This window comes from Haemaphysalis longicornis, unplaced genomic scaffold (assembly GCF_048455015.1).
Source record: "Haemaphysalis longicornis isolate Haplotype H1 unplaced genomic scaffold, Haemaphysalis longicornis Haplotype H1 scaffold_3, whole genome shotgun sequence".
Classification (NCBI taxonomy): domain Eukaryota; kingdom Metazoa; phylum Arthropoda; class Arachnida; order Ixodida; family Ixodidae; genus Haemaphysalis; species Haemaphysalis longicornis.
The window spans coordinates 30,128,621-30,155,930 of NW_027526335.1; the positions used below are offsets into that span (position 1 = coordinate 30,128,621).

The 27,310-nt window shown below is 46.0% G+C and overlaps 1 protein-coding gene across 2 annotated transcripts in view; it reads left to right on the plus strand.

The window, feature by feature from the left end:
- Window positions 1–27,310, plus strand: part of LOC144174224 (vesicular glutamate transporter 2.1-like) — a 66,571-nt gene that overhangs the window by 30,897 nt on the left and 8,364 nt on the right. For both annotated transcript variants that reach the window (XM_077702784.1, XM_077702785.1), the window contains exons 2-10: window positions 8,843–9,069; window positions 16,315–16,448; window positions 17,472–17,586; window positions 18,507–18,594; window positions 20,558–20,644; window positions 22,133–22,269; window positions 22,654–22,785; window positions 23,159–23,291; window positions 25,695–25,805. In XM_077702784.1, coding sequence (XP_077558910.1) covers window positions 8,863–9,069; window positions 16,315–16,448; window positions 17,472–17,586; window positions 18,507–18,594; window positions 20,558–20,644; window positions 22,133–22,269; window positions 22,654–22,785; window positions 23,159–23,291; window positions 25,695–25,805 — 1,144 coding nt within the window. In that variant the 5' untranslated portion in view covers window positions 8,843–8,862. The remainder of the gene's footprint in view (window positions 1–8,842; window positions 9,070–16,314; window positions 16,449–17,471; window positions 17,587–18,506; window positions 18,595–20,557; window positions 20,645–22,132; window positions 22,270–22,653; window positions 22,786–23,158; window positions 23,292–25,694; window positions 25,806–27,310) is intronic.

Consider the following 27,310-nt stretch of genomic DNA (forward strand, 5'->3'; position numbering starts at 1 on the left):
GTTGATTCTCTAATTGCGTGAAACGTGTGAGCAACGCGTATGATGTATTCTTTATTTAACACGCGGCGTTCAGCATCGGCCGCTCGCTTCTCGCGTACGGCAGCGGCTTCACGCTGACGAAGTTCAGCATCGGCCGCGTTCGCATCGGCCGCGTTCACGCCGCTTCGCAGCCTTGTCTTCAGTGGTGCTAGCATTCCTGTTATCACAGTGATCGGTGCTTGTTACGGTTGCGCGGCCGATAGCAGAATTGTTAGGCTCCATTCAACGCATCGATGGAAATCGGAACGCCTGTGCTGGAACGACCGCGGCTATGACGCAACGTGGCGCGGCTATGACGCAACCCAATCCAACACAATCCAACACAATCCACTTTAATCAAGTCCAATCCAATCCAATCCAAGCCAAGCCAACCCAAGCCAACCCAACCCAATCGAATCCAATCCAATGCCCCTCGCGAGACAGTGTTCGCTGTCGGAGAGGACAGGGGGTGAGCGGCGGAGAGCGCAGCTCGTGCGGCGAGGAGAATGGGGGAGGGGTGTGGACAGACAACAACAACGCCGTATGGAGGGACAAGGCGAGTGAATGAGATGCAGTCGCATCTAAAACGCTCGGTGCTCGGTTTGGCCAGCCGTTTGCTACGACACCACCTCTCATGGGAGGTTCCCGTTATAACCCATTCTCATGTCAACCTTCCCACTTACACACTTCCCGGAATAACGTACCCGGCTCGACTTAGCGTCACTAAAGACTTTTAGAGTATCGGCACTCTTTTCTCTCATTGTTATGTGCCGCCAGGATATTCATTGGTCAGTCGGCATACGTGATATTTGTTTGCATATGGGCGCAGCCATCTTGTTTCTGGGTGCCTCTCGTCTCTCTCTGCTGCGCGGACACTAGAGCGGCCGGTCACACTCTGCCCGTCACAACCGGTGGCGGTTTCGTTGGGAGAGGTGTCAACACTGCAAGCCAGAAACAAAATGGCCCCCAGACGCTTCCGGGTGCACGAATTGGCGGTACACTTAAGCGTAGCTTGTTTAGTGACGCTAGTTCGACACATGTGATCCGTACCGAGGCGTGCGATTTTTGAAATTAAAGTTACGTCCCACTGTACTTTAACCCCATGTTTTGAGTTACGTCCGACGTAACCGAAAGTCAAAAATTACTTGCGTCAGCCGTAACCTGAAAATTAAATTTAAGTTGCGTGAAACGTATTGAACCGTAGAAAACGTTACGGCTGGAGCAGCCAAAGTATGGAGACGCCCTATAAAACTGCAACCTTATTGCAATGGTCCGTTTTACGACATGCGGCGACAATTAAAAAACAACACGTAGGTTGCTGCGTTACGTCTGACCTGGTACAGCGTATGTGAATTACAGCTGAAATCACCGCACCCTTCCGTCGGCCTCTGCGTTGGTCGAGCGGTCTGGAGCGTGTAGCTCGCATGCGTACTCCGGCATCGGTGTGGGTTCTAGTCCCTAAAGTTGCATATCTCAGTTTCAAATTATTGAACTGTTTTATATATACGAATGCACATGCACTTCTTTCCATATGCAACACACACAAAAAAGGAAAAGACGAGAATTAACAAAATAGAACCTTTCCGGGGTCGCAGTGCCAGTTTGTAGCGTCCGTAGCTCTTGCCGAGAACAAAGTTGGATCTTTTGACAAACACAGTTGGTAATTTATTAGGCGTAGTACAGGGCGGCTGATTTATTTCATCATAGGAAAAAAATATATCGCGAAATATAATTAGCAAATCTAGCAAACTATAGAATAAAACGTATTTTATGAAAGCGGTAGCTATTATAAGCCAAGCCTGTGGTACGACCCATTTTAATGTGACTAACAGCCACTTTATATGCAAATGTCTGTAAAAGGATGGCCATTGGAGTCTAAAGCTGATTTTTTTTTCTTGGAGGAAATGGTTCGCATGCATTTTTCATCCAGGCGTTAAGGACACCCCAAGCTGTATTTTCTGCGTGTACTTTTTACGGATAATACATAGGGGGGCACGCAGAACGTGGAAAAGCAAAAGCAAACATTTATGTAATCATCCTTATATAATGCTTCAAACACTTTTTGCAGAACCAGCTGCCGGCTTTGAACTTTTCTTTGAAATGCCAGCACAGGCATGCATCCCTTGCAACGCACGAAGTTCCGTCGAATGGGTCCCTGCAGCAGTTGCATTTGCACTTGGGTGCAGGTTTTTTTATTTAAAAAAACCGTGCAACTGTCGTGATTTGAACCCGCATCGATACAAGATGTTCCCTTTCCAAGTTATTTAACAGCGAAATCTTTCCGGCCTTGGCTGATTAGTTTGCCGTGGTGGCCGCTAGGAGCAGCGGTACGAGATAAAAAGTCCTCCAAGAGCATAATTTAATTTGTTTCTGCGGGATTGTTTCTTTTCTGACAAGAGTCATGAATGAACGAACAAACTTTTTTGACTCCGTACATCAGCCAGACAAACGAGAAATGCGAAAGAATTGATTTCTTCAGAAGCTTCATGCGCCCGGTTTAAGCCTCAAACATTCGCGAGCTTTTATCGGCCGGAAAGATCGGCCGTATGCTCATATATTCCCGATAAATTGCAACGTAGAAGTTTTTACAGTAATGCATGGCCGGTTCCTGGGGTGCACATTTTGGGGGAAATTTTCCAAAACAGTTACGCATACTTTGAGAAATTCGAATGGGTTGTAACGATACGGGTTCAGATGAGAAGGGCGTTGTGGGAGCGGGTTGAAACAGGAAGCGGTCAAACGGGAACGGCTCTTCGGGAATAGGTTCAAACGGGACGGGTTCAAACGCGAACGGGTTGTTTCGGGCTACAACCCCTCCCACCGTTTTCCCATGTTATAAGTACATCTACATCGTCACACGGCGTGTCCGCGTCGCCTTGTAACAATATATTGGTGGCGGTGCGGAATATTGTTTACCCATGTTGTTTACCCATGAGCATTGTTTACCCATGGTCATGACAACTGTGTGTCCGTCTCCAGACATAAAAATATGGTTTGCGCCTGGGGTTTTCGTTTGATGAAAACAGTGTTTCTCTTTTTTCTGTATGAACCAGTTGAGGGGTTCGTGTAGCCGGCAGAGAAACGTTCAAGGAGATTTAAATGCGTTGTAGTGCGTGCGTACTATATCAACGAATCTCGCTTTGCGTATCCGTAGTTTGTGGCAGTGGAATCAACTTCACATTCTTCTCTGCGAACGGCTACATCAAATCAACACCACCACCATAATCAGCGTCATAATCATTATCATTATCATCACTGTGTCCACTGTAGGACGAAGGCCTCTCGCGTGTTCCTTCCGCAGTTCCCGTCTCTTGGCGCCCTAGTCAATTCTGTGCCGGGAGGCGGACTAGACCGGGACAGGCGGGACTACAATTTGAGGGGGGCCATACTCACTCGGTGGAGGGGTTAAATCATAAAACTGGGAGTGTTGTCGCACGTGCTTGCGAATAGCAAATACAAGTGTAGTATAGTTTTGTACTCCAAAATACGCAGGTGAGCCGGTAATTGTAACCAAACAGCGGCTCGTTTTCATTGCCGGTCATGCGCATACATGAGCTTCCGCTCCACTGAGTTTATCCAAAGACATCAGGAACATTTATAGTGGGCTCTTCTGCGTTGGTTCCCAAAGTTAGAGCTGGCAGAGGCATGCTCACAGCTGTTCGAACTTCTATAATTATTATTCATATAATCGAAATACAATTTCTTGTATACTCTTTATAGCCTGTCATTCGCAGGCTATAAAGAGTTTGAAGCCACTACCCCGCTACCCCGCTTACCTGTCTTTTCGATACCAAAAGAAGGAACATACCGTATGACTTGTCACCTCGGGCCACAAAAAATAATTCCACTCAGGCTGCGCTAGAATTTCTACAAAAACAAATCCTACATTACCATAGAGAATAAAGTTATCGCTATGCTATGTTAGGTTGTGCTATTGTCACATTGCTCGTTCTAGGAGGACACGCAAAAAATAATCAACTCGCTGTTTTTACGCGTAGTGTGTTTATATATGGCGTGTAGTTTTTTTTCCGCCCGTAGCGTGTGCTTGCCTGTTACTGTTGGCAGCATTGCTCTACTTTTTTGTTGTTGCCTGTGTACCATCACACAAAGTGCTTTCGTATGTGCAACGCGCATGTACCTCGGGGTTTTTTTCCTTGTTTTTTTTTTTTTGATGCAGTCACGTTGTAGACAACTTTTGTTAGGGCTCAGCCTGCCCTGTGTTTTCCTGTCATGCATTGTATTATCACCTTGTCTGTTCCGCCCACTCCTGCCTAAGCCCTTGTTTCAAATAAATAAATAAATAAATAAATAAATAAATAAATAAATAAATAAATAAATAAATAAATAAATAAATAAATAAATAAATAAATAAATAAATAAATAAATAAATAAATAAATAAATAAATAAATAAATAAATAAATAAATAAATAAATAAATAAATTCACAAATCGCTATCACCCAGGACGAAATATGTTGCGCAGCTCGGCAGGAAGCAGGAGTATTGGATGGTGCGAGTTGTGGGTAGTAGAAGGTGTGTGTGCGATCGAGATTAGGTGTGTGTGCAACTTTATGCATGCCTTGTAACCACGATCCTTACGCTCTCAGTTTTGGCTTCGTATGCCGCTCAAGGAGCAAAGCTGGTAGCAGACCCACTATTGGGCGTTCGCCCTAAATTAGAGGATTGCATGATGGTTCCGTAGCCACATTTTAGAGCCTCATGCTCGAAGCAGAAAAAAAACTGTAGTTGATTACTCTGTCATATGAATCGGTAAAACACGAAAGTGAAATGTGCAGCGAATTCTGTAGCTGAGCATGATTTGCGGGTCGGTGGCTGTCTCGTGGGTGTGCTTGGCGAATGAAGTCCTGCTGGCGGGTCGCTTCGGGAAAGGCGTACTAGCCTCATTTTTGTGACGGATATGACGTCAGTGAAATCTTGGTGTATCCCGGCATAAAACACTTTCGTGTTAAAATATAAACCTGAAAACGAACAACCATAAGTATAACGTACTCTTTAGCACTAAAGGTTGCTTCCCCGCAAGAAGACCCTGTGTGCAGCGGTGCACCCTTTACAGGCCGCTTGCTTCGTTGTACTGGAGCCATTTCCGTGACGTACATGACGTAAGTAAAATCTTCGTGAATCCCGTTACAAAACACTTTTGTGTTAAAATAAACTGTTTGACGAAGTTTTAAATACCAGCTATAAGTCATTGCGCCAGCAACATGGCCATCCAGTGTCGGCTCATTCGCATTCTTTCAAGCATTCTTTCAAGAAGCGACGCACCAAAGAACGCGCGTGGGCGAATTATCGAACTTCGTCACTATCGGCGAACTAACCCCCGTTAGTTATCCAAGAATAACCACGCATATCACGAGAAACACGACACTCGCTTAGCGTCTGCTCCACTCACAAGGTCGATGGAGAGGAACGCGTCTGCGCTGTTGTCCCGAAACACCTCATCAACCTTCGACCTTGATGCAAGACCCACTCGCGACGCAGAATAGAAGTGCCGTCGAACGCAGGAGCCATCGCGTCGATTTCTCCGAAGCCCAATGGCCCGAAAAAGCGCGAAATAGAATGCGCGCTCGAAGACGGTCGCTGTTGGTGTATAGTCCACGTGGATTTGCGTGCACAGTGGGGCGGTCGTGTTCCCGCTGCCAGCAGCAGCACGATTCCCCCGAGTGCGTGCTTGCGTAACGAAGACGAAATTGGCGTACAGGCGCTCGGGAGACTGCGATCCTCATCGCGGCATTACGTAAAACGGATTCGATCGGCCAGCCGCGCTTTCTGTGCGCGCGCTCCATGCTCACTGCTCTTTACGTCGGGCCTAGCAGAAAGAAAGGAAACTTGGGCACGCATAGCGACGCTTCCCTCCTTTGCTCTGCCTCTTCACATTTACTTGCCTATCTTTTCCCCTCCTCTTATACGAAGAGGCCCCCTTGAAACGGTGCAGGCTACTGCTGCTGCATGCGCGTTTCTGCTCTCTCCGCCTCCTTGGTGCTTGGCGCACTCGAAGGGAACTCATTATGCGAGCGCGCTCAATCGCTGTATCGCTGTGTGTGCAAGCGACGTAGCCTGCTGATAGAATATAGCGGCGGAGCGACTCCTAAAGGGACGTTTTGGTTGGGACAGAAGGCAGGGCTTATCAGGAGCCAGTTGTATTGAGACGTACGTCGAAGAAGTGCTGATGCTTGTACTGCGAAGTAACTAAAGGACAAAAAGCGATGGTCCGATATTCCGAGTCAGCACGGCTGCTCCGTAATTTCACGCACTTGTGATTCTCGGCGCTGCACGGGGTGGATCGAAAGCGCTCTTGTTTCTGCTACGCGTCTTCGAATGCAGATTTTAGCATACGAGTAGAGCACTCGGTTGTGGTTGTTAGGGAGTTACAGGTTGAGCTGGTGATTTTGTCAGCTTGTGCGTATTCTTGCATTGTGTCTGACAGTGAAGGTGCAGAGTATTCCAAGAGTGTGCGCGAAGTTGTGTGCTTTGGACGCGGAGAATTTTGGAAGCGCGAGACCGAACTGCAGTGCTCCACGTGCACCCGCGGCGGGCCTTACAAAGCATTCGATTGGATAACGCTGCGCAAGGGAGCTTCAACTCTGGGATTGCATCGCGCCTCCCAGGAAGTCATATTAGCGAATTGCGGTGTCCTCAGCGTACGGCGAGCAAACGGCGAGCAAACGGCGACCGCTGTTCGCTGGCCCTGCAACCGACTAGTTGTCGCTCCCAGATACCTGGAGGTGATCCGTTTCATTACCATTTGATATCTGTCGCCAGAGGCCATCCATCGCTCCTCCTCCTCCTCCTCCTCCTCCTCCTCCTCCTCCTCCTCCTCCTCCTCCTCCTCCTCCTCCTCCTCGGCATCATCATCATCATCATCATCATCATCATCATTGCCACTAACATCCTCTCGGACGCCATCTGGCGGTCAGTTACTCCGCATAACATGCTCGTGCCCATCCAATCAAGTCCACTTTTTTGTAATTTGAGCTAGTATGTCTCCCGCCAGAGTTTGTTCCCTGAACCAGGACGCTCGCTCCCTGCCTCTAAGCGCTGCTTCTATCGCGCTACTGTCCTTTGCTCGTTGGGCTGACCTAGGTTTTCTTTCAAGGTGTTTAATAAGACGTCAAGTTTGTGCCACATAAGTCATCACCGGCATAATGCATTGGTTCTGTGCCGTTTAAGCACACCGTTGCTGAAATTGTGGCTCTCAAAGTCTGTCTCTGGGGCACAGCAATTGCGAAAGGGGCCTCGCGCAATCCACCGTTATGTTCTTTGCTCAACGCCAATGTCAAGGTTGATTTTTCTTGTGAGTGCTGACGGACCCCTAACCTCTCCCTGGGCAGAATCCTGACCCCCGCTACAAGCAGTGGGTGGTACGACTGATCAGCTTAGACGACTAAAGTGACATAGTTGGAGGAGCAATACCAGGTCTCTGTTTTCCAGACTAAAAAAGAAGATCGTTTTCAATCATTCAATCAATCAATCAATCAATTAATCAATCAATCAATCAATCAATCAATCAATCAATCAATCAATCAATCAATCAATCAATCAATCAATCAATCAATCAATCAATCAATCAATCAATCAATCAATACGTCAGAAAAATTGTCGCGGGAGTCGGGCTCGGTAGTCAAATAAAGACTGTGCGGGAGCCAAGGACTTCGTGGCTCTCAACCAGGCACATGCGTTGTTTCCATATTTCTGCTCACATTGTTGTTTCTTTTCTGAGAAGATATATTCTAAGCTAAAACTAATTCAGAATTTCCTTCACTCAATGAAGGAACAAAGGCGTCTACTAGTATCGGTATCACTTTTCGTTTATCGGGGAATTACTGTCGACAAAAGCGGCGTGGTTGATATGTTCATCTCTAAGAATAACACGAAGGTTGCATCTTAAAGGGGCCCTAAATAGGCTTCCGAAGGTCGCCATTTCAATCGCGCAATCGCTAGAGTACCCTTTCACGACAACGTGTACCAAATATTACACCTCTGCGTAAAGCAGGGGCCGCACAAACACGAAAAAAAGATTTCACTTTCTCTCCTGGCTCACCAACCATACCTTGCCGCCACACTTGCGCGCTCTGACGCAGTTCTTTCCGCCTCTGACGCGCCTCTATGACGCACGAGACACTGCCCAGTGCGGCGCCGCGAACGCGAACCACAGCGACAGCGCTCACCGTGCAACCGGAATCTGGTGGGCGGAGCATGCGCGTCGAGTGCTAAAAAAAAAAAGCGCGCGCAGGGCTTGGCGCAGCCAATGACTGCACGTACATCAAGGAGGGTGATGGATTGCCCTGTTTCTCTCGGTGGTCTTGCGCCGGGTCGATGACGTCGCGGCTTCCACAGTGCTTCGGAGGAGCTACTAGAGGAGGAGAGCCCCAGGCCTTATGGGCGGCCCCTTTTAATGAGCGATAACTCGGCTAATACTTAACGAATTTAAACAATTTTTGCGGGATGACGTTCCTTGGATAGTACTCCAGTGACTGCGCACGCAAAATCGTAACATTTGGCAGCCTATTTAGGGCCCCTTTAAAGCCGCAGGTATACCAGTAACGCTTCAACGCTCCTACTTCCGCAAGTGTCAAACGTGGCGAATAATTCAGCTAGAGATCTTTTTTGGGATAAAAGTGAAAATCGCATGGCATTTCTAAGCATGGTATATTATAATGTTCCTCTTTTGAGTTCATTGTTATTTTCTGTTTTGCTGTCCACACATTCGTGCCCAAGTATTCGCGTCCCCTAAAGTCAGCCTTGCCAATCAAGGAACCCCTTTGGCTGTCCCTAAAAGAACCTCGGTCTCCCTTCAATCGCTGCAGGGTGCCCGGCAGCTGGCGCGATGCCGTGCAGGGACGGCGGCTCCACTCTGTCGCCTCTCCACCGGGCAGCGGAGCGGTTCTGGCTCGGCCGCCCGTCGGCCCTGCAGTCGTGGCCCAAGCGATGCGTGCTCATCTCCATGGCCTTCCTGGGATTCTCCCTGGCTGCTGGCATCCGCAGGTCGTTCATCGAGGCCGCCTACTCGCTGCAGAGGGAGGCTCACTGGAAGGTAACGCCATCGACACGCCGGTGCGCGCGCACAGGCGACAACGACGTGGCAAGCTTAAAGCACTGGTTGGGGTTTATGAATAGCATAAGCTCACGGTTTTTGTAAAGACCGTTGGTTGGGTCACTAGGATTATATGGTTGGGTGAACGGGATAAACTGCATTAAAGAAAAGTGTGGAGGCATCTCCTCACAAACCCGCGCTAGTTTTCATGGAAACTTGATAACATTCTTTGAAATCGAAACCTGCGCTTTGAGGTCGTTATTCCTGCATTTCTGGTTTGAGATGAGGCTGACGCAACCGTCGAACTGGAAAAGTCGTGTGTGATGCAGGTTGTTTTTTTGGATGAGGAGGTTAAAATTTACCGGGCGACAAGAGTAGAGACGATTTGGCTACGGACAAGGACCAAATTATATTGACGGGACAAATTACAAAATAACGTGCACAAATGAAATCCAGCTAATCTGATGACAACAGTCCTATGGTAGCAAAGTCCCCTGCGAGAAGTCCCACTCCAAATTGTTCGCGCTCACGTGTAGGTCACAGTTGGTGAGTTGACTCGGTGCGCAAGGCTCGGTGTGCTGGGCTCGGTGCCCTTGTCGATGCCGGTGCTGTGCCGGTGCCGGTGAACAACACGTCGTATTTGGCCCGGGTGTTCTGTGGACCGTCTCGTCTGGAAGAGACCAGGTGTTGCTCGGTCTGAAGATCTCCTGAGCGTTGACGCCCAGCTGAGAGCTTCCAGCAGGAATGTGCGGCTCCGTGACGAAGATCCCCTAGGCGTTCTCGCCCAGCCGAGAGCTTCTGGAACCACCTGCTTCCTGCCTCCAGCGCTCGCCACCTCTTCTTCCTCCTCCTCTTTTCCTCTCGCGCCCTTCTTCGGCCTTCACACACACCTCGTCTTCCTCGTTTCGGCCTGCCGACCCCTGTCCGTTGAGCAGCGCCTCCTCACATCGTGCTTTGTCGTCGCTACGGGGTCACGGGTTCGATTCCCGGCCACGGTGGCCGCTTTTCTGATGGAGGCGAAAAGCTGAAACGCCCGTGTGTACGATATTGCAGCGCACGTTAAAGATCCCCAGGTGGCCTAAATTATTCCGGAGGCCTCCACTACGGCGCGCCTCATCGCCTACGTTGCGTCGGTGCGTTAAACCCCACAATTAGTCAATCATCGTCGCTACGTGCGCGTATGCTGTACGCGTTTTTTACCAGTCCAGCGGGAAGTGTGGATTTAAGTTGCATAGCGCGCTCAGACGAGCCGTTTGAGATGCGCAACTGCAAAATTCAGAGCGTATCACCCTTGGAACGTGCACGATGTGAGACCAACGCACACACGACGTCACCGGGCACAAGTAGCACTGAGGCACCGTGCTGTTGAAACACCCATTCAACGTTCGGCTCGCTCAGAAGTTTTCGCCTTGAGATGCATCGTTATTTACACAACAGCACCCAAGAACGCGAGGTTCTTTGCACCATTGGTTATCCACTTGGTCCTGCGTTGCATCTGCACTTTTAATTATGGTTGGAGTTATTCGTGACGGTTTCTCTTACAACGTCTTCATAGCGTTCGCACAAAACGACTCCCTGTCTGTTCACCAAAGTTTGGAGCTTACTACAATCACGATATTGCACAGCATTACATCTTCACCATTACATCTCTCTCTGGAGATCTTTTTTTCTGCTTCGAGGAGAATATTGGAATTTCCCGAGTTTGCACGTACAAATACGACGCGTCACGTCACTGAAAATTGATAATATCGTTACGAGAAGTTGTACTATGGTGCATAGCAACATATTTACCCATGGGCTACGAAGACGAACACAGTGTGACACAGCCTTTCTCGAGCTTGCTTTGATTGAATCCGTCTCAACATCTACAATAGTTCCTGTCGCCTCTATCCAACCGTCACATGATACTATGATTGCGCATGTGCGCAACAAATGTGGACCGGGCGGCGCATAGAGTAGCAGAGTACTGTGTATGATCAGTTCTGCAGCGTGTCGTGAATACGAATCGGCTTTTGCGAGGACGCGCAGGTTTATTTTAAAGCGGAGCTGTCTATGCCTCGCTGATGGCGTATGTCGTGTCGAAAACGCACTGCAGGAAAGCCAACTTTTTCGGTCGACGATGATGATGATCGTCGCGGAAGTGAAAAAAAAAAAGCTTCCCGAGGTCGGAATCGAACATGGGTCCCTCGAGTCATGAAGCCGACGTCTATCCAATTGCGCCATTACATGATTTTCGTGCGTGATTACGACGTGGTCAGCAAAACGACGACGATGGTCGAACGCGAGGCTTTCTTCTGCGAAATCAAATGGTGAAGGGTCGAAGCCGCTGCGATCAAAAGTCCAAGTCGTCTGTGAGTCACAGTCCAAACTCAAACGGCAGCCAAGAAATCCCTCGCGAGAAATCTTCGCGTTCAACCGTCGGCATCGTTAGACGGAGGGGTGCATCATTTTGTTCGAAATCACCTCATTTTAACAGAGAAGCTGTTGAGCAAATCGTTTGTGCACGGTACCTGCAGTTAAAAATCCTGGAAAATGCCGAGTGCTCGCGTGCCTCTAGCGCACGCTTGTCAAGTTAAGCATACCCACTTAGGGCTATTGGCCAATATTGGCAAAAAAAAAAAAAGAACTCCAGCGTTTGCCGCGTGCCTCGAGCGCAAGTTCGTCAAGTCAAGCATACACAGATCGGGAGATTGGCCTACAGTGGCCACAAAAAGTAAAGAAACCGCACACCAGGCGTGAGACTTGGAGCTGCAGCGCAGATGTTCTAAACCGGTGTGCAAAAGACTGAACCTAAAAGGCCAAGACGGCACAGAGTGAAACTCTAACAGCGGCCAGAACGTCGGAATCGGTATGGCAAAGTCAGTCGCCTTACCCACTCGGCAACGAGCGTGAGTTGATACCCAGGAGTCAAACGGCTTCCGCGACTGTGGGGAGAGGAATGACGCCACCTGCTCGATCCAGAACGCGTGATATTGTACACATTGCACCTGCGGCGCCTAATTTAAAGGGGCCACGAATACAAAATGCAAGTTTGGTTCATTCAAAAGAGTGCCTCGTTAGAATCCTGCTGGCACCAATTTTCACGTAAACTTCGCTCAAATAAGTTGTATATTTAGGAAAAAATGAAATGGCCATGCGACCGACTAGCTGATTTCGCGCAACAGAACCTATGATGTCATACCAGCCAGCTCGGCTTGGCGGAGGCCGAAAGAAGCAAACGCAAATTAGGCAGAACTTATAAGCTTGCCGAACGAGCTATTTGCGCTTAAATTTAGGGAACATTCTTTCCATATCAGTAAGAATGGTGAGACAAACAGTGGATGTTACGAAAGCCCACGTAAACATAGAAGTACCGATGCGTACTGCTGTTGGTAGTGCGCGCACTATGCTTCGTTTAGATGCACAGCACTGCGGGTCCTTGGAGTTGTCGCAGACGACACTGGCCGATTGACGCAAGTGACGGTGTCTCACATGACCATATTTGTCGAGCGAGCACCATGTTTCACGAAACGGTTAGTTTTTCCATGAACAAAAACAAGCCAGGTTTAAATACGGTCACAAACAAACCAAAGGCAGAAAACGACTTGCCGCGTTGTGGTGGCGCCATCTAGGTTGACTAACAGTAAGCAAGTCTCCGGTCGACACCAAGTTTAGCTGAAAGACCTGTTCTTATGATGTCATTACACACGTCGTTCAGACACACTTTCTGGTGCGAGAATCAGAACTTTACCTTAAATTGATTAATTTCGCCGTGAATAAAGCATCGTCCGCTTCCGGACAAGCGCTGGGGGCACTATAGAACACGAAATCTTTCGAATAAAACAAACTTGTATTTTGTCTTAATGGCCCATTTAAGTGTGCGCTTTAAGTGTTCTTTCGTTCCCTTTAGGTGTTCGTTTTCTTTAAAGGGGTCGTGAAGAGATTTTCAAAAAAACTGTGTTGTGTGTGCGCTTATAACTGTGGAACCTTGATAAACAAACAATGCATACCCGTTTCGTCGTCCGATATCGGCAAATAGGTAAACACATGAAGTTACGGTTTCACCGAGGCTTTCCTCCTCAACTCGTGAAGTGACGTTTCAGTAAGTCAGTAAGAAGCCAATCACAGTTCTCCCTCGTCTGCACAATATGTCGGCATAGAGCGGGCTTGCAAAGAGTCAGATAAAGCTACAACATCGGCGCCATGATGAAACTCGCCCTGCAACTGAACGGGAGACGTCTGATCTCTGATACGACTGATCAACATGGTCGAACTTTCAGTCAGCAACGCCGGCGAGTGGTGCAGGCAGAAGTAACCACGTTTAATCTATACTGGGCATTCGTAAACAGTTTATGCTGTTTCCACGCGTCTAAACTGTAGTTTTGCTAGCCGATATTCTTGCACAAGTTTGCCGACGTCTGTCTCACGTAGCCTGTATTGTTAGAGAGTTTTAGCATAGCGGCTCCCGTACGCTACGCCAAGGTTAGCGGGTAGCGGGACCAGACTGCGCATGCGCGCGCGGGGAGTGCGAGGAGGTTGCCCCTCAGCGGAGGGAAAGATCGGGCATGGCGAAGGCAGGCCGCGCGGGACTAATCCACCCCGCCGTGACGAATTTGCTCTCCCCAGTCGCGTCCCGCTACCCGCCGCCGTAGCGTTAGCGGACGGAGCACGCTATGCTAAAACTCTCTAATGTGAGTTGCGCGAACGTGACACCTCTGACCTGACGAGATACTTGACCGAACGCTTACATGACCGAACGCTTAAAATGAGAGTTTATTTCATAAACACGTTTATCGAAGGAACTTCGAGTAGTCGGAACTTAAAACCCATCCATTATTCACTCATCAAGCGCAAAAACCACTAGCGAGAAGCAGCGATACAGCGCCGAGTCGCCGAGTCCCAAGATCACGCAGTTCGACGATTGCTTTTCTGTTTCCTGCAATAAACAATGCTGTTAACGCTGTTTTGTTGATTGTATACGCTCCGCTTTGGCTTACTGCAGCAGCACTCAACAGTAAGTTGGCGGTTAAAGCTATGGGTAGATTAGAATTTATGAAAACACGGCAGACTTCTGGGTTAAATTTGCGAAGAGGCTTTTATGAAATAGTTTTTTCGCCACGCGCGCTTCCCACGTCGATAGTATAGTGGATAAAGTGTCCGACTAGGCTGGCCGTAACGTTGGACTGGCCCGGAGGCCGCAAGTTCGAATCGCACATGGGGCACTTTTTTTTTTTTTGCTTGAGCGATCTTGGGCCATTCCATACAAAAAAGATAAGGTTCTGAAGAGAATTCGGGAAAAGAACGTGAAATTTAGCAGGGAAACTTGCCACAAACTACAAACACCCAGTAGGTCTGAGTTCTGCTGCAATGGTTGCCAGACAACTGAAGCGGTCACGACACCGCTCACGTGGATCGAAAACTGTTTTTTTGGCAACGAATAAAGGATGCATTATTTTTAAAATATTGGGTTTGCAGCTTTGCAGAATATTATACACAAAGAACATTGAACCGCGTTGAACTCTCGAATGTACTTGACGTGACGTCATTCTAGTTGCGCTGCCGACAGCCGGCGCGCGCATGGTCGCTTGCGATGCGCCTCAAAATGAGAATTTCAACGGCGCCTCCTATATTCCAGAAGCAATAAATTGCGAAAATATTTGGGATTTATGTTCTTAAAAGGTCGTTCAAGCAGACAAAATTAAGCAAAGACAAATGCATTTTCTCTTCACCCCTTTACAGGGGCTTAAAGGGGTCGTGAAGAGAAAATGCTGACTGTTGAGCGCTGCTGCAGTAAGCCAAAGCGGAGCGTATCAACAAAACAGCGTTAACAGCATTGTTTATTGCAGGAAACAGAAAAGCAATCGTCGAACTGCGTGATCTTGGGACTCGGCGACTGGGCGCGCTATCGCTGCTTCTCGCTAGTTATTTTTGCGCTTGATGAGTGAATAATGAATGGGTTTTAGGTTCCGACTACTGGAAGTTCCTTCGATAAACGTGTTTATGTAATTAACTCTCATTTTAAGCGTTCGGTCATGTATCTCGTCAGGTCAGAAGTTTCACGTTCGCGCAACTCACATTACAGGCTACGTGAGACAGACGTCGGCAAACTTGGGCAAGAATATCGGCTAACAAAACGACAGTTTATGCTCGTGGAAAGCAGCGTAAACAGTTTACGAATGCCCAGTTTAGATTAAACGTGGTTACTTCTGCCTGCGCCACTCGCCGGTGTTGTTGACTGAAAGTTCGACCATGTTGATCAGTCGTATCAGAGATCAGACGTCTCCCGTTCAGTTGCAGGGCGAGTTTCATCATGGCGCCGATGTTGTAGCTTTATCTGACCCTTTGCAAGCCCGCTCTATGCCGACATATTGTGCAGACGAGGGAGAACTGTGATTGGCTGCTTACTGACTTACTGAAACGTCACTTCACGAGTTGAGGAGGAAAGCCTCGGTGAAACCGTAACTGCATTTATTTACCTATTTCCCGATATCGGACGACGAAACGGGTATGCATTGTTTGTCTATCAAGGTTCCACGGTTATAAGCGCACACACAACACAGTTTTTTTGAAAATCTCTTCGCGACCCCTTTAAGTTCTCTCGTGGGAGACGACCCCTCGTAGCGTTGTCCACGATTGCAGCCGATTTGTTTCTTCTTCGCCATTATAGCCACAAAGATCGAGTAAATGTCGTTGCGGCAGCGAAGAAGAAGCATATCGGCTGCAGTCGTGGAATTAAACCATCGTGACGGCGGTGAAGCTGCGTACTGCTTCGCTACCTTCGAGTCTTACACTTTAGTGTGAGCTTCCTGCATTTTTTGTGTGTTCAAAAACACTATTAAAGATATTGACAGGAACGCATAAATTCAATAACGACTTGCTTGTACATGCCAATTTAAGGAAATGATAGAGCATCCAGTAAAAGCACAGATTTTTAGCTGTTATGAGCCCGCTAGCAACAAAGTTATACCTCAGCAAATTCTACCTGCCTTTGTCGACATCAAAGATATTTTCGTCTCATTCGTCCGCGAAACGAAACAAGAAAGTAGGTTGTTAACTGCAATACGGATTGTTAGTTAGTCTACTCCTCTGTTGTCCCGTTATTTCGCACTGTTAATCTCAGAAGTAGGCTGTGTCATTAATTTTCGCAAACTCAGTGGTAATTTGTCACAACTACCCCAGTATCTTCCTGTTGGAGTCGAGTGCACCAACGAAGCATGTAGACAAGCTTATTGCGTATGCCCATGCGGTATTTTGATTCCACCGCAGATGCTCAACAATGACACGTCCACCGGAAACTGGACGACAGACTTCATTCGCTCCTTCCAGTCGTCTTTTACCTGGGGGCTTTTCATCGGCCACGTGATAGGATCGGCTCTTTCATACAAGTATCACGCAAACAAGTAAGTTGTTCTACACGTCGCCAGGCGGATCACGCACTTCAAACAGCTGTTGTTCGTATAGTCGTCGCGCGAGTTCAGCACAGCCTTTTAAAAATTATGGGTAATTTGATTTAAACCATGCATTCTTGTTCATAGTTTGCCGTTTGTTGCCAGCTCAAGGGGTCGATACAACTGGTTTTCGTCCTCAGTTAACCGCCCCACTGTTGTAGTCAAGGCAAGAAAATAATAATCGTTGACAATCAACGGCAAAAAAAAGTTGCTTAGGTAAAAAGTGGCGCAAACTTTATAGAGCGCTGTTTTCATTAGAGTGTGAAATATGCCGTTGATGAATTATCAGGTTGTAGAACTCCCGAACTGCTCTTCGCAATGCTAAGACGCAGTTCAGAACAGACATGGCATACGTTAAACGAAAGATCTGAAATGTAATGACGAGAGCACCCCACATTTCGCATGCGGCAGCATAGCCACAAAGCCTGCAGGTCCTGGAACAATGATGTTGCGCTCTGTTGCATCAATATACCTCCAGTTGCAGGCCAGTCTTCCTTACGCCTGTTTGTTTTCTGCTTTTACGGTCTTTGGCCATGAGTCAAGAGCGTAAATTGCTTCCATAAATGACAAAACAACACGAAACCAATGCAATAAATCATTGTACTAAACGAGAAAAGAAAATCTGGACAATGATTTGGCTCACCAAATGGTAGCGCTAGTGATTTTTTTTTAGTCTACGAACTTAACAGTTATTTTTTGTAACAGTTATTTGCTCAGGTACCCCCAACCGGTCAGTTGCTAACTTTCAAGCTGCGCGTACAACAACGCCTTTTCACTTCCTTCATTCCAAATATAGTTATAATAATTACCATTGGACCATGCTAGAGGCGCCATAATTGACCCAGTCGAAAGGATACTTTAGCTGCGCGCGTACACAGTCCAGAACATGTCCGAACATTGTAAAGGTTGACAAAACAAAGAAGTCTACGCAGGAATCTTGCTTGACATGGGCGTTTCCTTTTTCTCTTATCGCAGCGTTTTTGCGGCCGCCATACTTCTGGATTCATCCCTACACCTCGTCGTGGCGGGAGTGATGCAAGTTCATCAAATCTTCTTGGTGTCCCTCCTTTTTCTTCAAGGAGTGTCAGACGTACGTTTTCACTGAATATTGTTCGTTCTTCCATGAAATGTTTGTTTGTTCCTCTGGTCGTTCACAAATGCTTGTTCTTCCTGGCGTGAATTTCCCTACTAATTTTGTGTGAGTTTTCAGTAATTCGTGTAATTTTTTTAATAACTTCTGTGTGCCCCTTCGTTCTGCGTTTTGCGTTAATGAATATGACGAGTGACCAAGTCAGTGCGGTTTTAACGCAGACTTCAAAAACATTTTTTTGGCCGTACCCGATACAACTACTGCTGCCGTTTAAAAGCCTCGTTGGAATGGCGCGACAACGTTTCCAGTGCGAAGAAACCTTCAGCAGCCAAAAAATTAAAAAAAAAATCATGATTTTAGTAAAAAGTAGACTTCTGTGTACTACAAGGAAAGTTTCCGCCATAAAGAAAAAAAAAGACGAAAAAGACTATGGTACCATTTTATGTCGAATTATCTATTTTATGCTTTTACGCACACACAAAAAAACCACTGCTATCGTCTGCTGTGAATGTATGTTCTCATAGATTTCTATGAACAAATTATCCTGTTGTACCTTCCAAGTTTGGTTCATGTTTCATGGTATGTTATTCATTGTCCATGCTGAATGTTTTGTTGTGTTTTCTTCTTTTTTATTCGTAGATTTGTGCAGACATTATCTGCTGTCCCTGGGCAATTTAATATGATATCGATGGATTGGTTGATCATTGACCAATCGATTGATTGATATATGAATTAGTATTATTAATATCGCCAAATACTGCGTGACAAAAAATGATAAAGGAAATAGAAAATTATCGTCACTGTTTGGACAGAAGTAATATCTGGGAAAGTGAAACAGTATTACAAAAGGAAAGGGTGGGATGAATGCAGGGAGCTAGATTACTCGTGCCGAATGTAGCCTAAGCTGTTCCCATCTGCAGGGCCTGACGTTCCCAGCATTCTTCAGTCTGCTACGGTACTGGGCCCCTCCTCTGGAGAGGACACGAATGTTCACGGCTGGTTACGCTGGTAAGCTCAAAGAAAATACCGTCTGCACAAATATCTGGAGGTGTTCAGAAGCAGGCGAAATGTGAATGGTAGCAGATGATAAGCGAGCGCGCGCGCGCATGCTCATCGGCACTTCAGAAGCTTCAGTCAGATCGGTACTTCGGGCGCGATGCAGAACGATAATTAAATGTCTTGGTAACTAAACCTGCTAAAAGGTACCAAAACAACCATCATTTACAATAACAATGCTTAGGATCGATCTAAGAGAACAGTTTTGTAATATAAGATGCCCGGGATTTAACCAACAAATTGTTAGATATGATGGCACTGATACCCAGGCCGTTAGTATCATAACCACTGACTCTACCTGTAGCGCACGGAGCAGTTCCTCAAGAGTCAAGAGGACAGCGGGAGTGATCGAAGTGAACCCGTAGATGTCGCTGGGTAGATATAATCCCTTAGGTTAGGTTGCCACTTCCCCTCACATATATTCCATCCACCCTAGCCCATGCCAGCACATGCACACGAGGCATGTGTATATATATATATATATATATATATATATATATATATATATATATATATATATATATATATATATATATATATATATATATATATATATATATATATATATATATATATATATATATATATATATATATATATATACAGAAATAAAGGTTGGCAGTCAAGAAAACCTCGGAAAGCAAAGGGGAGGTTGTGGTAGGTCATTGAAACAGATAAAGAATTTGGAAAAAAAAAGAAAGAAAGCGGAGAAAAAATGCCCACCAGGTGGGATCCGAACCCACGACCTCCACGGCCTCTGTTCTGGCAGTCTTGGTGCCATAGGGAGCTTAAGAGGGTTCAACGCTGGTTGACCACTCTCGACATGTCGTAGACACTCGAGTCACGGCGCGGGGAGCGGGGATTAAAAAGAAGGTCCCCTTCACCCCGAGAAGTCAGAGTGGCGCTGGCTACCACCCCCAAGCACAGGAAAAAATTACATTGACATAAATACCCCAGAAAGCGGGGGCGGGGGGGGGGGATGTAGCGTAGTGGTTATCGCACCAGACCGGTATTCTGGAGGTCGTGGGTTCGGATCATCCCACCTTGCGGGCATTTTTTCTCCGCTTTCTTTCTTTCCAAATTCTTTATCTCTTTCAATGACCTACCAGAACCTACCCTTTGCTTTCCGAGGTTTTCTTGACTGCCAACCCTTATTTTTGTGTTATTTCTACGAGCCCCTCATTTCCTATTCTGATTCGCTATATATATATATATATATATATATATATATATATATATATATATATATATATATATATATATATATATATATATATATATATATATATATACATATATATATATATATATATGGGAAGAAAGAAAGAAAGTGGGAACAAAAATGAAAAAATTCCCGCTAGGTGGGATTTCTGTTTTAAGTATATATATATATATATATATATATATATATATATATATATATATATATATATATATATATATATATATATATATATATATATATATATATATACGTAGAGAGAGAGAGAACTTCAATAAGAGCTATAGAGAGAATGTGCGTGGTCGAGTTTCTTTATTCCAAGACGGACCTATTGCGAAAAGCAAAAATAGGTGACGAATCTATCTGAATAAATTGAACCTTGATTGAGAGATTACTATTCCTGCCTTAAAATCAGATGGAGCTAGGTTGGGTGCCGGGAACAAGCAAATTTGAAAGCAACTTTATTTCGAAGTTCGTGCCAAATGTGTCCGTGCGTGAACACCTGCGCAAAAAAAAGGATGTTGGTTGGGTACCACTAAGTCCATTGTTTGCCCGAAAGATCTTGCTCGTACAAAGCATAACTCGCCTGTTAAATGCACAAGTGTTTCTTCTTTGAAGTCATTACTTTTGGTACACGAATTTTACAAGAAATTGTGCGGTAACAATATTTTCGTTCTCGGCTCCTTTGCACAGGGTTGCACTTTGGCAGTCTACTGAGTTTCCAAGTGTTCTCCATGTTTGAGACCCTCTTCAGCTCGACAGCGGGGCTCTACTTTTACGGTGAGTGGCGGCTATTTTGTGTGTGGAGGGAGGAGTAGTAGGAGGATGAAAAACCAGGAGGAAGAGCCTGTTGACGTGGCTCTGGAAAGTTGCATTAGACAGTTCGGGAACAGTGCCCGCTTGGACGAAGGACGCTATTTCACATGATGTGCATTTACGCGTGGCTGTTCCGGCCTTGTCACTTGCTCCCTGGTCTTCAGATCCGCTGTAAATGCTGATTCCCGAGTTTGACTTTACCTGCGGTGGGTTTGATATTTGGCAGCCATTTCTGGTTGCAGGCTCTTCAATAAGTTTTCTCGAATGTTCATTAAGGAGGAACTTTCTTCGACACTTTCAACATTCTGGCAGATAGATTTGGATTTGGTGGAACGAACATTTCTTTTGTTACTAAAAATTATTTTGGGGAAACTTCCAAAGGCGAGAAAATCGCGGTTTGTCATATAGATAAAAAATATATATTAGGAAAATATTTGCTAGAAGGCAGATGAGGAGTAGTAGTAGTAGTAGTAGTCGTAGGAGGAGGAGAAGGACGAGGGATGCCTTTAATTATAAAGAGAAGTCAGCCTTGCAGCGAGCTTGGCTTGCTACTACATATGAACATGAGAGGTGCGAGGGGCGAAAATGAACGAAATAAGCGAAGACGCAAAAACTCATAAAACACTAACGCAGATATGGACACAGACACTGGCAGACGCAGGAACGCACACACAGCACACGCACCGTAGTAAAGTCAAGGCAAACTTTCATGGAGTTTTGGTCATTTACCACAGCGATAAGAGAATTAAGCACACGAGATTTTTTCAGCTTTACCATAATAAATGCATGCGTTATACTGCAGGCTGCATATTTTGATTTTAAAAACTTCCCGATACGGCAGCCAACAGCATTCAACCACCCATTTTTCTATTGCGGTGAAAAAAGCTTAGTGCTTCAGAAAAAACTCCCAGATTAGACGTCTTAGGCTTCTCATCTCTCTAAATTGCGTTAGCTAAATAGTTTTATGGCTCTGAGGGTTTAAAATTCGCTCAATTGTTGTTCTTTGTTTGGTTCTGTGCAGCGTGATAGGAAAGAAGCAGTACTCAGTACTTTAAAATTTCCCGCTTCCTAAAAAGAGGGCGGAGAGCGGGAAGCTTATTGTTTGCGCCTCACAGCCCGCAACTATGAGAAGAGAGCTTCACTCGTTCCTAACTACGTTATCCCCCTAATTCTGTTCGCGCACAATGTACTGGTTTCCAGCATGCATTTCAACCGTGACTGCCCAGATAAATTGAATAAGAAAGGTGCTCGCACTGGTACGGTGAGCTCCTTCGCTCATCATTTCCTCATTTATAGAGTCTACATTGATCATTCTTTTTTTCTTCCTCTCTTCGAGCTTCGGCTCCGCATTGGCTACCGGCAACACTGGGCTGAGAAAACACATCGACCGCCCGCTTTTTCTCTCTCTTTCTGCCTCTTCCTCCACATCAATTTCTCTTTCCGCGCACGCAGGGATGCTGGGCATCCTCTGGGTGCTGCCGTGGTTTCTGCTCATCTCCGAGTCCCCCGCTAAGCACCCCGGCGTGTCGACAAGGGAGAAGATTTACATCATCGATTCCCTGCAAGCGCAGGAGCACATCCCGTTCTCGGCAAGTACCCGCCCTGTATTCCGGACACGGGGGCGAACAAAGAAAAAAAAAAAGAGTGGGACATAAAGCGAGGGCTGTGGGGGAAAGTTTTGAACAGCCAAACAAGCATGCACACTGTAATCCGGCAGCTTACGTGGGCACATAAAGAAAGAACCGAGATTTTTGCGACGAAAAAAAAAAAAAGTGGCGTAATGGCTGCTAATGGATGCTCGGAAGATGGGGAGAACAACGTCAAGTAGGCCACAAAGTAACGCAGTGTGTTTACGTGTAGGCTCGGTAATCAAAGAAATAAGTAGTCGGAGCACGATGCCCTAATGCTCTTTCTCTGTTTGCCTCCCTCTTTTTTGTCTCGTTCTACCGCTCAATCACACGCGGACGGAGCAGCTTCCGACCAGCGTCCCGATGCGGTCCATCCTGTCCTCTGGTCCCGTGTGGGCGATACTGCTGGCCTCGTTTGGCAGGACGTGGACTTACAACACTCTGCTGCACATCGTACAGTGGTACTACAATGACGAGGTGCGCCGCTCTGCCTCCCGCGTCACCTCCTAGTAGCCCCGTTTGGGAAGCTTGCGAGTGAAAAATGGGATGGGGTTGTTCGGTTAATAAGGTGCTGAGTGAAAAAAAGCAAAAAAGATACAAATTTTTGTCGCTGTAGCTTTGCAGAACTCGCGGAGCATCAGAGTCCTGTCCTTGCGAAGAAAAGTGCAACCGACATCGTACACAAGCTCTCAGAGTTCAGATTGATGAGTTCAGATCAATGAATGCTCAATAAGAATGCTTCGAATGAAAGCCGGAACAAACAGAGCGTGACGTTGCCATGATCGTTATTTGCACGTTTCCGGCACTCCGAGTTGTATTACATTTTGTTTTCTTGACCTTGTCTCTCCAGGTTCGGTATGCCAAGGAGATCCCCTACTTACTAATGATGATCTCAGTAATGCTCAGTGGATTCGTCGCCGATGCACTTCAGGAGAAGAACATGATGACGACGTCAACTGTGCGAAAGACGTTCGGAGGCACAGGTAAGACACCCGAACTATGCGACTCGAGCGCCCGTCGATTCATTTTCTGGGATCTGGAGTGAAGCAGCGAGCATGTAACTGATAGCAGGCTCGGCCACATTACTAAGAAGCCTTTACCCGTGGCGATTACCTTATGGGAAAGACTACCCACACATATTTCCCTGGAGCAACCTGTCATTTGTGTGGTGACTGCATCACGCTCGATGTGCCACAGTTTCACCGCATAAGAAAATGATCCCAATAAGAGGCCCCACGGACTGCGTATTGCCCCATAAACCACCTATATTGCCCCATAAAACTATCTCCCCCCATTACAGCATTTTTGTACAGTCGAGAAGCACACTTTCAAAGGTCACGATGTACATAGTCTTGTTACTATACATCCATGGGGGGTCATATGAGCTGCCTCATAAGAGCCTTCATACATAGACGTCAGAATTTTAATATTACTCCTAAAATTCTTACCAAAAATTCATTAGTGATAGTGAAGCCTGCTCTAAAAGGACTCGGTGTATAGCACTCTATAGGGATACACGGGGTCGTATGCAAGTACAGTGGAATATCGTTAAACCGTATCCCCATAAGCCGTAGATTATTTTGTAACGAGAGCTACAATTGCCGTATTCTCGCCGTTTCGCTGTGACCGGTGGCCGCACCAAAAAAAATTAAAATATATAAAATTTATAATAAATAGAAAATAGAAAAAATCGTATATATAGAAGGGGCGGTGGTGGGATTCATCGTCAGGCATCGTCGTCGGAACGAAACCAAGAGGAGGCAGCGAGCTGAGGAGACGGAGGAAGAACGAGCCGCACGCCTCGAGAAGCGTCGTAACCGTATAGAAAACCAAGCTAAACAATAACATTAACTGTACCTCTCTCTGCGCACACCCAGGCGTAACTGAGTTAAGCCACAGCCAATTTTTTATGCGTAGTTAAGACGAATCCCCAACTCGGTTTCCCTTTAACCCTAATGCATTCGGATAAACCGTAATGTCGGTTAGTAAGTACTTTCTTCGCGTACCCGTCAAGTATGGTTTAACGAGGTTTCACTGTACTTATAAATGTGCCAGAACCTACATGCCTTAATATTAGACTCCTTATATTGCCGTCGAAAATATTTTCTAGCAAGGTATTTGGCATAACAGTGAAGCTGACTCTAAAGGGGCTCAGTTTATATCTTTCCATGGGAAAACATAGTCTTATTCTAACATTGAATAAAAGGCCCTTGAGTATTCCTACTTTCGTGTCAGGCTGCTCATATTGTCTAAAAAGGGCCTTTTTAGCAACGCATTTTTCGTAACAGTAAAGCTGACTCTATTGCGTATCGATGTATAGCGGAGGTAATTCCTACCGTAGGAGTTTCTCCAAACATTTTTATTGTACTCGGCCGCTTTTCTATATTTTTACACACAAGGACCCTCATACTTTTTCTGCGGATAGTCGTATTCTAACTTTATAACAGTTGGCCGAGAAGAAACCGGGAAAAGCAGGTAGTTAGTTTTTTTATGTCACACCGTTGTTAAGGGGGGAGGCTGATCTTAGACAAAACTTTTTTATTTTTCAAGCTATTGAACAATATTGAACTTCGTTGTTTGAACAAACTTCGTTGTATGAGGGTTCAAACCTCGTTGTTTGAACCCTCATACAATTGGTTGTAGGAAGGCTAGAAGCATGGGAATACTTTTATTGTACTCCCTGGTTGCTAAACAATGCAATGAAGTGCAGTTTAGAAGAATCATTAAAGGAGATTTTTTTTATCGGGGATAGGCTTTTCACAATGAAATCTGTATGAAATTAGAACTACTTGTGATATCCAAAATCTAAATTGATATTTGAAATCAGAATGCTGAAATACATCTGTTTGGAAGTTTTCATCTCAATAGCTTGAAAAATAAAAAGGTTTGTCTAAGACCAGCCTCCCCCCTTAAGGGATCCCCTGAATAATTTTCAGTTACATTTAAACAATTTAAACAAATTTAAACATTTAAACAAATCAAAACATGATATATAAGCGCGTACAGTCCTAGATTAAGTAACTACGAAATATCGGAGCCACATATTACTGCTCTACGCACACGGCATAATTTAAATTTATGTAAAAATGTATCTCTTTTCCTCATTTTTTGCAAAATCTGGGCTTTTTTGTGTGTGCTTATGTGACGTCACAGAAGCAATATCGCCACCGCTGAAGAAGTTCCTCTCCCTTGCAGCAATAAAAGCACTCGATAGACCCATCAATTAAAATCATAAAGGCGAAGCAGGAACTGGAAAGTATTTACCAATCGCGGAGAGCTCATCTGGCTTGGCGACAACCACAGTGCTTCCAGGCACAAGGGAGATTGACTCGTTATATTAGTTTAGGTGCAGGCTCCTATTAAGCCCAACCGCACTTTTTCCGCAGGCCTGCTGACAGAAGCCGTTCTGTTTCTGTCGATGGTGTACGTCGGACCGACTGGCTTCGCCATGGTACTTTACTTCTTCGCCATGTCCATTCGGGAGCTAGCAGTAGCCGGTAAGTGTGGCTTTACACATCCGAAGGAGTTCTCTCTTGTTAAAGCGAAGCTGTATAGTTCTCACAGATGCCGCTGTACGCCAATGCGCGCTGCAGAAAAGGCAACCTTCTCTGACGATGATGACGAAAGACCGTGGTTGAAGTGAAAGAACAACAACAACAACAAAAAAGAACAGCTTTCCGCGGCCGGAATCGAACCTGCGTCCCCCGTGTTATGAACCGGGCGTCTATCCGATTGCTCCATTTCGACGCGGTCGAAGCGGTTTGGAAAACTCAGACGACAACCAAAGAATCCGTCACGAAAAGAGTGGCGTTGCTCTGCGTGTCGTAAGGCTGTTAGCCACAAGACGTTAGGCATTACTTCCCATTTGGTTGTTTAGTACGTTAGGCCGAACGTCACATGTCGGCGTTTAACCCCTCAAACGGGCACCCACTCAAGAAATTGCTCACTGAACGCCAAGCAGCAGGTGCCTGTTCGCGTCGTACACCCCAAACTTGAACGTAGGCCTACGCAGTGCACACCCGAGAGTTGCAGTGGGTATTCTAGAAAAGTGGTGCGTACATTCAGAGTGGGACATACTCGCAGTATGGGATTAGTCAACCGAAGAATCCGTCAGGAGAAAGCTTCGCGTTCAACCATCGTCGTCGTTAGGCGGAGGGGTGCATGGTTTTTTTAGCACTCAGCGGAGCAAGCGAACAAGGCGTTACATGCGCTGCAGGGTCATCTGTTTATGCTTTGTACCCAGCGAAAATGGAAGTTACTATCATAGTCGTCGTCATCATCATAATTACCATATTCAACATAATCATCGTCTATTTTCGCCTAAAGAACCCTCTGGGGGTTTTACATGATTCAGAAAAAAAATGGCACAAAATGGCCATTTTGAACATTTTAATAAATGGTACACATAAATGACTTGAAGGTCACCACTGCAGAACAAAAAAGGTCATAGTGATGAGTATATGCGGTTACAAAACAGAAAAAAAAAATTCAATTATTCGTAGATAGCAGCCTAAGTGGTACGAAATTTCCACAGGGCATCGTCTGAAAAAAGTGGCCCTTGGTGTGCACACGTTCGAGCAACCTACAGTTCGTATAAAACTAGACAGAGATAAGAAAAAGACATTGGGAAAAAAACGAGGAAGGAGACGATGCTGTATTTTGAAAACGAAATGTCAAACTGTTCTCGAGGAAGATGCGTGTAGTGGGATATTGAGACCAACCAGCCAACCGACCGACCGACCGACCGACCTACCAAAAATAACTTCATATTAAGTGTCAACTTGCCACAGTTCAATTTTATGGCCTTCGCTCCGGAATGGGGCAGGTGTCATGCAGCGCTGCGTAATAAATAAGGTGCGCCAAGTCGAAAATGGCGGTGGGGTCAGTCTTAGCGTCAGCCTGTTGTCTGGACAGTAGAAAATGCAATCACAGGGGAGTTGAGCTTGCGCACCTAAAACAGAACGCTACAGATCATCCGATATTTTTAGTGCGTGAATACATC